Source organism: Caretta caretta, chromosome 8 (genome assembly GCF_965140235.1).
Source record: "Caretta caretta isolate rCarCar2 chromosome 8, rCarCar1.hap1, whole genome shotgun sequence".
Classification (NCBI taxonomy): domain Eukaryota; kingdom Metazoa; phylum Chordata; order Testudines; family Cheloniidae; genus Caretta; species Caretta caretta.
The window spans coordinates 105,517,637-105,533,879 of NC_134213.1; the positions used below are offsets into that span (position 1 = coordinate 105,517,637).

The 16,243-nt window shown below is 42.6% G+C and overlaps 1 protein-coding gene across 1 annotated transcript; it reads left to right on the forward strand.

Annotated features, from left to right (window-relative positions):
- The first annotated feature begins 3,926 nt into the window (after positions 1-3,926).
- On the forward strand, positions 3,927-15,674 carry PRDX1 (peroxiredoxin 1). Its single transcript, XM_048861427.2, has 6 exons — positions 3,927-4,083; positions 7,590-7,706; positions 8,534-8,687; positions 9,073-9,195; positions 12,988-13,118; positions 15,271-15,674. The coding sequence occupies exons 2-6, from the start codon at positions 7,601-7,603 to the stop codon at positions 15,354-15,356; spliced, it is 600 nt and encodes a 199-aa protein (XP_048717384.1). The 5' UTR covers positions 3,927-4,083; positions 7,590-7,600; the 3' UTR covers positions 15,357-15,674.
- Positions 15,675-16,243: the final 569 nt, after the last annotated feature.

Here is a 16,243-nt window from a genome sequence, read left to right on the forward strand (position 1 = left end):
CTAGCTGGATTTAGCAGTATAATTAAAGCAAGCGCTGTAATTGCTGAGGTTTTATCTGTAACATTTTAACTAGGGCTGTCAATTAATCACAGTTAACTCGCGATTAACTCAAAAAAATTGATGGCGATTAATCGCACAATAGAATACCAATTGAAATTTATTAAATATTTTTGGATGTTTTTCTACATTTTCAATATTGATTTCAATTACAACTCAGAATACAAAGTAAACAGTGCTCACTTTGTATTATTATTTTTTATTACAAATATATGCACTGTAAAAATGATAAACAAAAGAAATTGTATTTTTCAATTCACCTCATACAAGTACTGAAGTTCAATCTCTTTATCATGAAAGTGTAATTTACAAATGCAGATTTTTTTTTTTTTTTTTGGTTACATAACTGCACTCAAAAACAAAACAATGTAAAACCCTAGAGCCTACAAGTCCACTCAGTTCTACATCTTATTCTGCCAATCACTAAGGGTATGTCTACACTATGAAATTAGGTTGAATATATAGAAGTCGGTTTTGTAGAAAGCGTTTTTATACAATCGATTGTGTGTGTCCCCACACAAATGCTCTAAGTGCATGTAGTCGGCGGAGTGTGTCCACAGTACCGAGGCAACCATCGACTTCCGGAGCGTTGCACTGTGCGTAGCTATCCCACAGTTCCCACGGTCTCCGCTGCCCATTTGAATTCTGGGTAGAAATCCCAGTGCCTGATGGGGCTAAAACATTGTCGCAGGTGGTTCTGGGTACATATCGTCAGGCCCCCCTTCCCTCCCTCCTTCCGTGAAAGCAAGGGCAGACAATTGGGAAAACCGGTTTCTCCGCTTGCTTGCTGTGAGCTATGTACAACCTCATCATCATCATCTTCCTCGTCCCCAAAACCTGCTTCCGTATTGCCTCCATCTCCATTGAAGGAGTCAAACAACATGGCTGGGGTAGTGGTGGCTGAACCCCCTAAAATGGCATGCAGCTCATCATAGAAGCTGCATGTTTTGGGCTCTGACCCAGAGTGGCCATTCGCCTCTCTGGTTTTCTGGTAGGCTTGCCTCAGCTCCTTAAGTTTCATGCGGCACTGCTTCAGGTCCCTGTTATGGCCTCTCTCCTTCATGGCCTGGGAGATTTTGAAAAATGTTTTGGCATTTCGAAAACTGGAACGTAGTTCTGATAGCACGAATTCCTCTCCCCGTACAGCGATCAGATCCTGTACCTCCCGTTCGGTCCATGCTGGAGCTCTTTTGCGATTCTGGGACTCCATCATGGTCACCTCCGTTGATGAGCTCTGCATGGTCATCTGCAGCTTTCCATGCTCGCCAAACAGGAAATTGAAATTCAAAAGTTCGCGGGCCTTTTCCTGTCTACCTGGCCAGTGCATCTGAGTTGAGAGTGCTGTCCAGAGCGGTCACAATGGAGCACTCTGGGATAGCTCCCGGAGGCCAATACCGTCTAATTGCGTTCACAGTACCCCAAATTCGACCCAGCAAGGCCGATTTCAGTGCTAATCCCCTTGTCAGGGGTGGAGTAAGGAAATCGATTTTAAGAGCCCTTTAAGTCGGAAAAAAGGGCTTCGTCGTGTGGACGGGTGCAGGGTTAAATCGATTTAACGCTGCTAAATTCGACCTCAACTCCTAGTGTAGACCAGGGCCAAGACTAACAAGTTTGTTTACATTGACGGGACATACTGCTGCCTGCTTTTTATTTACAATGTCACCTGAAAGCGAGAACAGACATTCACATGGCACTTTTGTAGCCAGGCGTTGCAAGGTATTTACATGCCAGATACGCTAAATATTCGTATGCCCCTTCCATGCTTCAGCCAGCATTCCAGAGGACATGCTTCCATGCTGATGATGCTCATTAAAAAAATAATGCATCAATTAAATTTGTGACTGTACTCCTTGGGGGAAGAATTGTATGTCTCCTGCTCTGTTTTACCTGCATCCTGCACATATTTCATGTTATAGCAGTCTTGGATGATGACCCAGCACATGTTCATTTTAAGAACATTTTCACAACAGATTTGACAAAATGCAAAGAAGGTACCAACGTGAGATTGTTAAAGATAGCTACAGCACTCGACCCAAGGTTTAAGAATCTGAAGTGCCTGCCAAAAATTTGAGAGGGATGAGGTGTAGAGCATGCTTTCAGAAGTCTTCAAAGAGCAACACTCTGATGCGGAAACTACAGAACCCGAACCACCAAAAAAGAAAATCAGCCTTCTGCTGGTGGCATCTGACTGAGATGATAAAAATGAACATGCGTCAGTCCGCACTGCTTTGGATCATTACCGAGCAGAACCCGTCATCAGCACGGATGCACATCCTCTGGAATGGTGGTTGAAGCATGAAGAGACATATGAATCTTTAGTGCATCTGGCACATAAATATCTTGTGATGCTGTCTACAGCAGCGCCATGCAAATGCCTCTTCTCACTTTCAGGTCACATTGTAATAAGAAGCAGGCAGCACTGTCCGCTGCAAATGTAAACAACCTTGTTTGTCTGAGTGATTGGCTGACCAAGAAGTAGGGCTGAGTGGACTAGTAGGCTCTAAAATTTTACACTGTTTTATTTTTGAATGCAGGTTTTTTTACATAGTTCTACACTTGTAAGTTCAACTTTCATGATAAAGATTGCACCCCAGTACTTGTATGAGGGGAATTGAAAAATACAATTTTTTTGTTTTTTTACAGTGCAAATATTTGTAATAAAAAATAAATATAAAGTGAGCACTGTACACTTTGTATTCTGTGTTGTAATTGAAATTAATATATTTTAAAATGTAGTAAACATCCAAAAATATTTAAAATAAATGGTATTCTATTGTTGAACAGCACAACTAATCATGCAATTATTTTTTTAATTGCACAATTAATTGCGATTAATTTTTTTAATCGCTTGATAGCCCTAATTTTAACATTAAACTCAGTTGTGTGCCTAAACCAAACAGAACGTCAGTTTGATATATTCTTGGATCCAACGTTTCAGAATACTTGTAGACGTTTACACAGGCCATTTAGTCCTGGAAATTCCTCTGCATGTCCCTCAGAATAGCTGCTTCACAGGCCTGATGCAACGTCCATTGAACTCTGTGACAATATTTCCACTGAATCCAATGAACTTTAGATCAAACCCCATCCAAGGGAAGATTTAACTTTGTTCAGCAGAGGGCTGCTCTGTGTCCCTGTCAGAGCTCGGAGATCACCTTTAATTTGGGGTAGTGACAAAACTGAAAACAAAATGCTTCCACTGATGATATTGTACCAGTGAGAACAGAGGCAAGAAATATTAGGTGGAAAAGGCTAGCAGATACAGCAAGTGGGACTGCTTGTATTAATATAGTGAGAATGATTTATTTAGTTATATGTATGTTTATAACATATTTTATATACTAGAATTCCAATATAGGCCCAATTCTGTTTTTAAATGGCAAAACTTCTACAGACCTCACTGGTACAGTTAAACCCCATAAACCTTACTTTCCCCCAAAGTCTAAAATGTTTCCTCCTCACCTCCCATGTCACAAGTGGTAAAGTACTGCTAGCTAACTAGACTATAAATTCAAGTTAAACAGTTTTTAATGATCTCTTTCTCTTGCAATGGAAGCTCACAATGGCTTTCTAAGGACCCTTTGAAACCACCTTCCCATAAATTGATCAAACGTTTATTACTATCACACTGCACATTTCTAAAGCACATACCACTGTAGTATCTAGACTGAAATCGCCACTTCTTCAAATTCACTCAGTTTGCAACACCAGGGATACTAAGGCTGCCTCCGTCTCTACATAACCTCGTGCACGTCTTCCCTTAGTGAAACACCCAGGGGGCTGTGTAAATCTGCACAGTCATGCTGGCGCTGCAGCCATAGCATCTGTAACGGAGACAGAAGAGGAGGGGCCGGGGGAGTTTCCTTTATTCTTTCCCCCCTCGCCACCCTGCCCCGTTTCCTCGCGAGATCCGGGAGGCTATAAAGCCACAGCTGCAGAGCTTGCTTGCAGGCAGTTTAGTTAGTTTTGGGAGTCTGCCTCGGTGTGTGTGAGAAGTGGCGTTTGAGGAGCCTGCCTTTCCTTTATGTAAGTGTCTGTCGGTGCAAGCTTCAGTTATCTGCCCGTAGCAAAAGTTAAATTATGGTATAACACGTTTTATCTGCAGGGTAGATTTGGGTGGGTTTGTTCGTTTTTTGGGTAAACCTACCCTTGGCTCCCTCCATACAAATGAGGATTGCTTAAAAATATACAGACTCGAGCTGTGTGGTGCTGGGCAGGCGGGAGTGGGGGTAAAAGCTTTCTGACGTTTTTTTCTTCCTAAATGGGACTTTGTAAATTAGAGGGAACCGGGGTGTGTGTGCTTTGTGCTTGGCTTGAGTTGCCTTCCTGTCGAAATGCTTGCGGATCGTCTAACTGTTCTGGGCCGCACCTGGGGTAGCAGAAGGGCAGAGCATGGTGAACTAATTTTTCTGCCAGGAACACCAAGCCTGTTAACGCTTAGATGCTTTTATGCGTCAGGTCCCTTTTGCCTTTAAGGGGGAGGAGGGAAGAGACTTTAGCTAGAACAATCTGAAAATCTGTTGTTAGCGTGATCTCCGGGAGCTGAATAAATCTGGCTCCCTGACACGAATGTTGTTCCTAATACGCTCCTTTTTTTCTGGGAGCAAAGCGCAGGAGCGTTAAGGGAACCAACTTTGGGATTTCTCTGGTAATCGCCATCAGCGGATTGTGATACTGGCAGCTTCTCTCCTTACAGGGAGAGTAGGGGAAACAAGTGCTCTTAAGGTGGCCCTGAAATGGCATGTTGTAATCCCAGTTTCTCTTGGCTGGATAGACCAATGTCCTAGCAGGCTATTAATCCTTTAATGGCAGAAGTTTAGCAAAGAAATCTGGTTTGGACTCTTTGGGTTCTAACTTCGGGGAAATCTGGTTTGGATGGAGGTTATCTCGAAGTTGGTGAGCGTGGAGGGAACCGGCCCTATCTAGTGTTAGGACTAATGCCATGCTTGGTTTCTGTGGGCTGAGTTCCTCAGTGCGGGTGAGCTGGCTCCAGAGCAAGGTTCAGAGAGCCATGTTAAGTGAAGCTAGTTCAGTGGCCTCAGAATTGCACAACTGTGTCCTCTTACTAGGCATGGTAGAACAAAAGTTTTATTCATGTTTAACAAATTGTAAAAAGGGATAGTACAGTACCACTATTGTGACTAGTATCAGAACCTCTACTTCCATTCTGGTATCACTGGGGGAGAAGGGGCTGGCAGGGATTTTTTCTGGACTCCCCTCCCACCCCGGTTCAAATAGCCTGAACTTGTTGTCTTGTGGCACCTTAGAGACTAACCAATTTATTTGAGCATAAGCTTTCATGAGCTACAGCTCACTTCATCGGATGCATACTGTGGAAAGTGTAGAAGATCTTTTTATACACACAAAGCATGAAAAAATGGGTGTTTACCACTACAAAAGGTTTTCTCTCCCCCCACCCCACTCACCTGCTGGTAATAGCTTATCTAAAGTGATCACTCTCCTTACAATGTGTATGATGATCAAGGTGGGCCATTTCCAGCACAAATCCAGAGTTTAACAAGAACGTCTGGGGGGGAGGAAAAAACAAGGTATGCAAGGTAACCTATTTTCCCTTGTTTTTTCCTACCCCCCTCCCCCCAGACGTTCTTGTTAAACCCTGGATTTGTGCTGGAAATGGCCCACCTTGATCATCATACACATTGTAAGGAGAGTGATCACTTTAGATAAGCTATTACCAGCAGGAGAGTGGGGTGGGGGGAGAGACCCATTTTTTCATGCTTTGTGTGTACAAAAATCTTCTACTCTCTCCACAGCATGCATCCGATGAAGTAGCTGTAGCTCACGAAAGCTCATGCTCAAATAAATTGGTTAGTCTCTAAGGTGCCACAAGTACTCCTTTTCTTTTTGCGAATACAGACTAACACGGCTGTTACTCTGAAACTTGTTGTCTTTAGAGGATGCTGCAGGACCCAATTGTTTCAGCTAACCTTTGAAGCTACAGGGGGACTTGAAGATTAACTATGAGCTGATTAAACTGTATTTGATGCCATTTTAAATCACTGACAGGGTGCTCAGAGCAAAGGTCAGCTGCTTTTAATCCTTTATAAATTGAAAGGAAATAACACAATATTGAGCATTGGGTGTCTTCACCATGTTGTGTTCAGGAAATGCTGTCAAATTTAACTAGAGTATGCCAGATAGTTTTCTGTGGTTAGTTGCCATGTGCTGTGATAATACTAGACTGTGGCAGAGACTCCAAACAAGGTAGAAACTATGCTGTGGGGAATCATAATGCAGTTTTCTCACTTGAGTATTAATTCTTGGCAACAACGTTGCCTAACAAATTTCATACAAAACTTGCCATTTTCTTAAAGATATAGTCTAACATAACTTTACTGAAACTAAAGCAGTTTGCTTTTGTGCATAGAGCTTTAAATATGTTTTCCCTTACACAGGCATGAAGCTCTTAAAAGCATCAAAACAAAATGCATCTGATGTCTAACTTCTGAAATAACTGGAGTCTGACCATTCTGCAACACAGCCATCTCCCTTAGACTGAACAAAAGAAATGTTGTTGTCCTTACACAATCTTAAATAACCTCTAAGAAGTATAAATGCTCTGTAGTGTTGAGAAAGCACTCCTAATCACAAACTTGCTAATTCAGCACTACAATAAAATAATTGATTTGGTAAAACTGGTACAAATAGCTTAAGTCTGAATTAACAGTCATAGTAACACTGAAATACATCGTGTTGTAAAATGATTGAGTTACTAAATTTTCCAGCAGTTTTGGGGGGGTTTTACACACACAGCTCCCTTTTCACTAACAAATAAAATGGAAGCTTTTAACCTTACACTATAACAACCTTTGATATACTCTAACTGGAGGAAGGACATAGTCTTCCTAGGCATACTGGCAATGCTTATTTGTTATCAAACCAATAGCATGGTGGAATGGTCAAGGTCTTGAACTGCATGTATCTATTCTGAACATGGAACAGACAGAGGCTTCCCTGTGTGGGTTGGATCTGTTAACTCGGAGTCATGCTGCATACTAGCACAACTGCAGAAGGCCAGCTTCTTTTCAGATCTTGAATTTTGTAGTGAGACGCTGAGTGAACTCAAAGTTAACATGCTAACTTTGTGCATGATACATTTTAAATTACTTAAGGCAGAGGGCAGAAGAGGAACAACTCTAGTCCATGGAATCTTATTAAGGTTGTATGAACTCAGTTTGGTAGTGTGTCAGGTAGTTTGGTCTTAGATATGTGGATTGCATTTGTCTCCTCTTCCTAAAGTGTGTGTGTGTGTGTGTGTGTGACTACTTGTAATGTCAGTAGTCAATACTGACGTCTTTTTTAAGATCCTACTTAGTGTAGCTATGTGATACCTAGGCACCAGAGGCTTTGGCAAACTAAACTTACTCGCTGAACTTGTGGTCAATATTAATGACAGAAGTTTCCAGTCTAAAAAAACCACTGGATTATTATGGCAAAACTGCATGTTGCTCCTTGAGTTGACAATGCTACATTTCAGAAAAGCTACATTGTCTATGTCTCTAATATTCTAGCCCATATCAAGATGTCTGCAGGAAATGCATTTATTGGGAAACCAGCCCCCAGCTTCAAAGCCACAGCTGTGATGCCTGATGGGCAGTTCAAAGACATCACCCTCTCTGACTATAAAGGTAAGTCTAAAAGTATACAGTTGCACTTGTGGAAGAGAGAAGTAGGGAATCTACATGTGTACCGCATTTCATTTCTGGTGACTTGGATTGATTCAAAAGTCCGAGTTGGTGGTCATCCTTTCTTAGAATGTAACTTGTGCAGTGATTTGAGAAGTCCAGAGCTGGCATGGTAGGGTTATTACAAGTACACCTCAGTCTTCACTTGCAAAGCTGTGTGAGGAATCTGGCAGTATTTGCCCATGTTCTGCTTGGTGGGTAGCAAATGTGAATCCTAAACTTTAATGAGAGCTTAATTTACTCTAAAATGTATTGGATCAGACCTGTTTGGCTTGCTTATCACTCCAGACAAGGAGCTGATGCAACATCTCAAATATTATGTGGCACAGTCCATTTTTTTGTTTTTCAAATGGAACTAATGTAATGCTTTCCCATCTTCATTAGCTAGCTGGAAGCAGTATTCTTCTATGGCACTAGAAAACTGGCTGCCTTGGGGAAAAATAGAGCAAGACTTTTTTTTTTTTAAAAAAAAATCATAAAACACTTCAGTCCTCCTTGGTCTCTAATAATGCAGCAAGAATACTAATGATATAGTACATCCTACAGTGGAATTGAACATTTTGTAGCCAACAAATATACAGTTTCTGTATGGAAGCTAGTAGTATAACTAAAGCAGATGACCTCCTGTCCTAAAGACGAAACAGTCCTGACCCAGTTGTTAAGTGGAATACACAGGGTCTTTGTGCATGTGCTTTTGAGACTACTGTAACTATCTAAGGCAGACTAACTTGCCCAAAGGACTAAGTTGTGTTTTTTTTATTTTTCCCTAGGAAAATATGTTGTTTTCTTCTTCTATCCCCTTGACTTCACCTTTGTTTGTCCAACTGAGATTATTGCGTTCAGTGACAGGGCTGATGAGTTTAAGAAAATTAACTGTCAAGTAATTGGAGCTTCTGTTGACTCTCACTTCTGTCACCTTGCCTGGTAAGCATCCATCTTTAATGCTTGTGACTTATGCTAGTTTTTCTACAGAGTATACTAAAAAAAAAATCTATCTTCACTTTTCTGCTGTATTCAAATCTACATCGAGACTAGCAAGCAGCAATTGTATAACAGAAGTCTTGTTGTGATCAATACCAATTAATAGAGGTGGCATCTGACCTAAGAATATTGCTTAATTACTGCAATTGCCACCTTTCCAAGATCCCATCTTTCCCCAATAATCTTCCCCAAGACATTAATGACGCAGTTAATTGCAATATTAATTCTGCAAAAAGGTATAGGTATTCCAGCACAGGTACACTGTACTCCTGTAGTTTCCTGAACTGCTGTGTCCTCTCCTTCCTGACATACTCCTCTTCCTCGTCAGGATCAATACTCCTAAGAAGCAGGGTGGATTGGGTAACATGAACATTCCACTGGTTTCTGATACAAAACGCACCATTGCTAAAGAGTACGGCGTATTAAAAGAAGATGAAGGTATTGCATACAGGTAAGGCTGCTGGCAGGCTATCCTCATGACTGCTGTGATCCACAGATTACTTCAAATAGAAGTAAAAAAAAAACTTCTAGAGTGTCTTTACCAAAAAAACTGCTAAAACTCACATGTACTTGGGAGATCTTGCAAGCTAAAGTTCATTTAGCTTACTTGCTTCCCTGCGCTCAAACTAAAATTCTCTAAGCTTTCTCAAACATGCCATGTTCGGCTGCCAAAGGCACTCGCTCATACCTTGGTTTCTCTAGCTGAAAGTTGCCTTTCTTTTCCTAACCCATGTCGCTATTGGACAGCATACTAGCTAGTTGCCACTCTTCACTCAAAATTGCTGTTTCCATAGTGACACACTGTGTAGTCTGCAAAGCACAGATTTGCAATGAACCATATAAATGTAAATGCTAGCTTAATTAAAGAAATATCAAGCTGGGTGTGTGAGCTTCCTGTATATGCCTGCCTCATGACTCCTATTTTAGTCTAAGGAAGTGAACATCTCGTAACACCTTTCTGAATATTGATTTCAGATGATCTGACAGGTCTGGAAGACCACCGGATCTTTTGTGGCCTGCCATTCAGAGCTTAACTTCAGCGGCCTCACCTCGAGACTAGAGTTTATCTACTGTAACCAAATACCTACTAATTTCAATATAGTTTTGAAAGGAGGTTCAGCTATGGCTTCATTTGGTCTCTGACATGAGTGTTCCTTTCATCCATGTTGTCAAGGTTCCTTCCCCACCCTGAACTGTAGGGTACAGATGTGGGGACCTGCATGAAAACCTCCTAAGCTTACTTTTACCAACTTAGGTTAAAACTTCCCCAAGGTACAAACTATTTTATCTTTTGCCCATGGACTTCTGCTTTTGCTACTTTTGGTTTTGCTACCAAACATCTAACCGGTTTTATTTTATTTGGAAAGAGCTTGTTTGGAAACGTTTTCCCCCCCAAAATCCTCACCAAAACCTTGCACCCCCCCTTCCTGGGGAAGGCTTGATAAAAATCCTCACCAATTTGCATAGGTGACCACAGACCCAAACCCTTGGATCTTAAGAACAATGAAAAAGCAATCAGGTTCTTAGAAGAATTTTAATAGAAGAAAAAGTAAAAAGAATCACCTCTGTAAAATCAGGATGGTAAATACCTTACGGGGTAATTAGATTCAAAACATAGAGAATCCCTCTAGGCAAAACCTTAAGTTACAAAAAGACAAAGACAGGAATATCCATTCTATTCAGCACAGCTTATTTTCTCAGCCATTTAAAGAAAACAGAATCTAAGGCATATCTAGCTAGATTACTTACTAAGTTCTAAGACTCCATTCCTGTTCTGTCCCCAGCCAAAGCATCACACTGACCCTTTGTTTTCCCCCCCCTCCAGCTTTGAAAGTATCTTATCTCATCATTGGTCATTTTGTCAGGTGTCAGCGAGGTTATCCTAGCTTCTTAACCCTTTACAGGTGAAAGGGTTTTTCCTCTGGCCAGGAGGGATTTTAAAGGTGTTTACCCTTCCCTTGATATTTGACACATGTGAAAGGAGCTTCCCTGTCCTTGCCTCTGCTACCTTCCTCCTCTGTTCTATTCTTTTTTCTGTTGATCCTTATGCATGGAAGGCTCTCCTCCTGGGTATATTTCCTATTGCAATGGGAGTTGTAAATGGTCTCCAGATGAAAATTTGTTCTCCTGTCACCTCTAGCTTATGTTGAGGATAAGCCTGCAATGTAGTATTGTGGGACAAACACTTGTTTCAATATTTTACATACAAGGGATATATTGTTGTGCAGCCTGACTTTCTTTGAAAAGTTCAGTATCATAGAATCATAGAATATAAGGGTTGGAAGGGACCCCAGAAGGTCATCTAGTCCAACCCCCTGCTCAAAGCAGGACCAATTCCCAGTTAAATCATCCCAGCCAGGGCTTTGTCAAGCCTGACCTTAAAAACCTCTAAGGAAGGAGATTCTACCACCTCCCTAGGTAACGCATTCCAGTGTTTCACCACCCTCATAGTGAAAAAGTTTTTCCTAATATCCAATCTAAACCTCCCCCACTGCAGCTTGAGACCATTACTCCTCGTTCTGTCATCTGATACCATTGAGAACAGTCTAGAGCCATCCTCTTTGGAACCCCCTTTCAGGTAGTTGAAAACAGCTATCAAATCCCCCCTCATTCTTCTCTTCTGCAGGCTAAACAATCCCAGCTCCCTCAGCCTCTCCTCATAACTCATGTGTTCCAGACCCCTAATCATTTTTGTTGCCCTTCGCTGGACTCTCTCCAATTTATCCACATCCTTCTTGAAGTGTGGGGCCCAAAACTGGACACAGTACTCCAGATGAGGCCTCACCAATGTCGAATAGAGGGGAACGATCACGTCCCTCGATCTGCTCGCTATGCCCCTACTTATACATCCCAAAATGCCATTGGCCTTCTTGGCAACAAGGGCACACTGCTGACTCATATCCAGCTTCTCGTCGACTGTCACCCCTAGGTCCTTTTCCGCAGAACTGCTGCCTAGCCATTCGGTCCCTAGTCTGTAGCTGTGCATTGGGTTCTTCCGTCCTAAGTGCAGGACCCTGCACTTATCCTTATTGAACCTCATCAGATTTCTTTTGGCCCAATCCTCCAATTTGTCTAGGTCCTTCTGTATCCTATCCCTCCCCTCCAGCGTATCTACCACTCCTCCCAGTTTAGTATCATCCGCAAATTTGCTGAGAGTGCAATCCACACCATCCTCCAGATCATTTATGAAGATATTGAACAAAACCGGCCCCAGGACCGACCCTTGGGGCACTCCACTTGATACCGGCTGCCAACTAGACATGGAGCCATTGATCACTACCCGTTGAGCCCGACAATCTAGCCAGCTTTCTACCCACCTTGTAGTGCATTCATCCAGCCCATACTTCCTTAACTTGCTGACAAGAATACTGTGGGAGACCGTGTCAAAAGCTTTGCTAAAGTCAAGAAACAATACATCCACTGCTTTCCCTTCATCCACAGAACCAGTAATCTCATCATAGAAGGCGATTAGATTAGTCAGGCATGACCTTCCCTTGGTGAATCCATGCTGGCTGTTCCTGATCACTTTCCTCTCATGCAAGTGCTTCAGGATTGATTCTTTGAGGACCTGCTCCATGATTTTTCCAGGGACTGAAGTGAGGCTGACTGGCCTGTAGTTCCCAGGATCCTCCTTCTTCCCTTTTTTAAAGATTGGCACTACATTAGCCTTTTTCCAGTCATCCGGGACTTCCCCGGTTCGCCACGAGTTTTCAAAGATAATGGCCAATGGCTCTGCAATCACAGCCGCCAGTTCCTTCAGCACTCTCGGATGCAACTCGTCCGGCCCCATGGACTTGTGCACGTCCAGCTTTTCTAAAAAGTCCCTAACCACCTCTATCTCCACAGAGGGCTGGCCATCTCTTCCCCATTTTGTGATGCCCAGCGTAGCAGTCTGGGAGCTGACCTTATTAGTGAAGACAGAGGCAAAAAAAGCATTGAGTACATTAGCTTTTTCCACATCCTCTGTCACTAGTTTGCCTCCCTCATTCAGTAAGGGGCCCACACATTCCTTGGCTTTCTTCTTGTTGCCAACATACCTGAAGAAACCCTTCTTGTTACTCTTGACATCTCTGGCTAGCTGATGTTTACAGTAACTTAGTATCACACTAAAAAACAAACCCATGCAGTAGCTTGTTGTACTGCCACATTAGAGTATACTTGCAGAACTGAAGGCATAATCTTTCTTTCAAAGTCTGTTCTTTGTTTTGACTTTTGTGTTCAAAATTTTTGTGCTTTTCTGCAGAGGCCTGTTCATTATTGATGATAAGGGAATCTTGCGTCAAATTACCATCAATGATCTCCCTGTTGGCCGCTCAGTTGATGAAACTCTCAGATTAGTCCAGGCTTTCCAGTTCACAGATAAACATGGAGAAGGTAAGCTCTTGCATTAGTTTGCCTGAAGTATTTAAAAGTACCCCTTTTCCTCTTGTAAAGGGAAATAATCTTACCAACTGGAAAAGCAATGCCACATAGCCAGGGCCTTTGTAAACTCAAGGCACTTGCATGTTTTGGCATAAAGCTTATGCAGAAACTTACTTACACCTGCTGGTGAGTGAGTTTGTGTGTGTTTGGGGGTGGGGGGGAAGTGAGAACCTGGATCTATGCAGGAAATAGCCCGACTTGATTATGTAAAGAGTTGTCACTTTGGATGGGCTAGCACCAGCAGGAGAGTGAATTTGTGTGGGGGGGTGGAGGGTGAGAAAACCTGGATTTGTGCTGGAAATGGCCCACCTGCTGATCACTTTAGATAAGCTATTACCAGCAGGACAGTGGGGTGGGAGGAGGTATTGTTTCATATTCTCTGTGTGTATATAAAGTCTGCTGCAGTTTCCACGGTACACATCTGATGAAGTGAGCTGTGGCTCACGAAAGCTCATGCTCAAATAAATTGGTTAGTCTCTAAGGTGCCACAAGTACTCTTTTTTTTTTTTTTTTTTTTTTTTTTAAATATGACTGATTCTGGTAATGGGCACTTACTCAGTAACATCAAGCTATGTAAGCAGGTAGCAGTTGCTTGATCTAGTTCAATGGCTTATACACTCCACCATTTGAAGAACAAATGTACACCTAACCAGTGGCTATACTCACTTGTGCCCTCCAGGGATGGACTAGATGCAACTGAAAAGATTTATGGATGAAAAGTACTATGCAAGACTTGGGTAATATTACAGTGGCTCCCTAGTAAATTCCTGGGCAGGCTGCATCTCTCCCCGGGCTTAATAAAGCATCCTATGGGAAGGCTTGGGCAGACAGGCATGGCAGCTCTCCATGCTTTGGCTTCTCACCTTTCCCTGTAGTCATGGGGCAAGTCAAATTAGGAAGGGCAGAAGAGCAACTGGCTAGCAGCTCAGGGCTCCCTCTTGCATTCTGTCCATAAGTTCTGTGGTGCTGGAGGTTGGAATCTGTTACACTGAAACAAACCTATTAAAGAACTTCTAATGAGAACTTGCTATTCTGGTAGCTAACACTGTAATAGTCTTGAATCAGTGCAATTATTTCTAACCAAGCATTGGCTCACTGCTTAATCCACTTTTAATTACAGACAGAATTGGTAGTTTAAGTAACACTTTCCGTTACAAGACTGTCTTAAGTTGCTTAGAATTGCTGAACTTCAACTACCCATTTGGCGTTTTCATTCCAGGTGTCTCCCTCAGGCTGGATCTTTTTTCTTAGAAACCATTCTCCTAAATGGGTCAGAGACCAAAACTAGGGGAAAATACTGTTGTTGCCCATAGTAACTTCTTCCAGCCATTTTGTTAAGCACTAGTGCTTCCATGCTTTTGGGCAGACTCAATTTGCCAGTGTTCCTGCCCTGATTTAAGGGATGTGCTGTCTTTCCACTAGGCCAAATTTGAGTGGATTACTTTCCAAGTTAGAAGCCTCTGACAAATCAGTTGGCACAGGCCCCAAGCTTATTGTTGAAGTCTCCAAAGATTATGCATGTATTGGGCACGTGCCATTGCAGCACTGTCTTTTATGTGCTGACCAGGCTGGGTGTATGCCCTCTCCAGAGACTGAGCAATACTTTACCTGCACTTGCTCCTCCTAGTTGCTGTTGGCCATTGGTGCCAGGCACCAGAACTGAGCAGGGAGACTGTCCTGTGTACTCAATTGTCCCCTGGTGGTGCCGAGGCAGTGAAGTAAGAAGCAGCCTGGCTGGGAGTTGGAGGTGGGGGAGGACAGGAACAGATGGGGACAGGGACAAACTGGGGGCAGAAGGATTTAAAGCCACTAGAGTATGTTTCCCCTCTAGGATTCCTGAGTCTGCAAATAGCTATAAAAGCATTCAGAAGCTGGGGAAATGCCAGAATTAAAATTGTCTATAGCTTCCTTGGGCACTGATAACTGAAGCACAAAATACAAGTAAAACAGAATCAAGTGTAAAGGTGAATGGCAGTGACAATTACTTATTGCTGTAATCCTATTGTATATTTTCAGTCTTATGAATTGCTGGCATGCTCTGTTCTCTTGTAAAAACATATCTTACAGAAACTTCTACAAGCAGTTAATACAACTTCTCTTTCAGTTTGCCCAGCTGGTTGGAAACCTGGGAGTGAAACCATCAAACCTGATGTTCAGAAAAGCAAAGAATTCTTTTCCAAGCAGAAGTAAACTTGCTGCCTGTGCTCTACTGTTAGTCTGAGGATACTAGTCTGCCTTCAGGAAAAAAACAAGTGTCAAGTATTTTTTGAATTTTCTGACTATTTAAAGATTGTATACTGTGAGTCAAGAGAAGTCTTGTCTGTAGGTGTCAACCATCCTTTTTACTAGTCTTACTGACAATACCTTGATATAGAATCCTAATGATCAATACTTGTGCATCATGCCCTGTTGATGTCAATGACCAGTGCAGTGTAAGTGGTTGGGTCAGTGTTGCATGTAGAACAGCTGTCTGACATTTTGTAACTATTAAACTCCTGAAAACTAAAACAGTGTATTGTTTCTCTACGGATTCCAGCAGTGACTTAGGGTAGGTCTACCCTATGGAATAAGGTTGAATTTATAGAAGTTGGTTTTTAGAAATCGGTTTAATATATTCAAGTGTGTGTGTCCTCACAGAAAATGCTCTAAGTGCATTAACTCGGCGGAGCGCTTCCACAGTACCGAGGCTAGAGTAGACTTCCAGACCGTTGCACTGTGGATAGCTATCCCACAGTTCCCGCAGTCTCCCCTGCCCATTGGAATTCTGGGTTGAGATCCCAATGCCTGATGGGGCTAAAACATTGTTGCGGGTGGTTCTGGGTACATATCGTCAGGCCCCCGTTCCCTCCCTCCCTCTGTGAAAGCAAGGGCAGACAATCGTTTCGCGCCTTTTTTCTGTGCGGACGCCATACCAAGGCAATCATGGAGGCTGCTCAGCTCACTTTGGCAATTAGGAGCACATTAAACACCACGCGCATTATCCAGCAGTATATGCAGCACCAGAACCTGGCAGAGGGATACCAGGCGAGGAGGCGATGTCAGCGCAGTCATGTGAGTGATCAGGACATGGACACAGA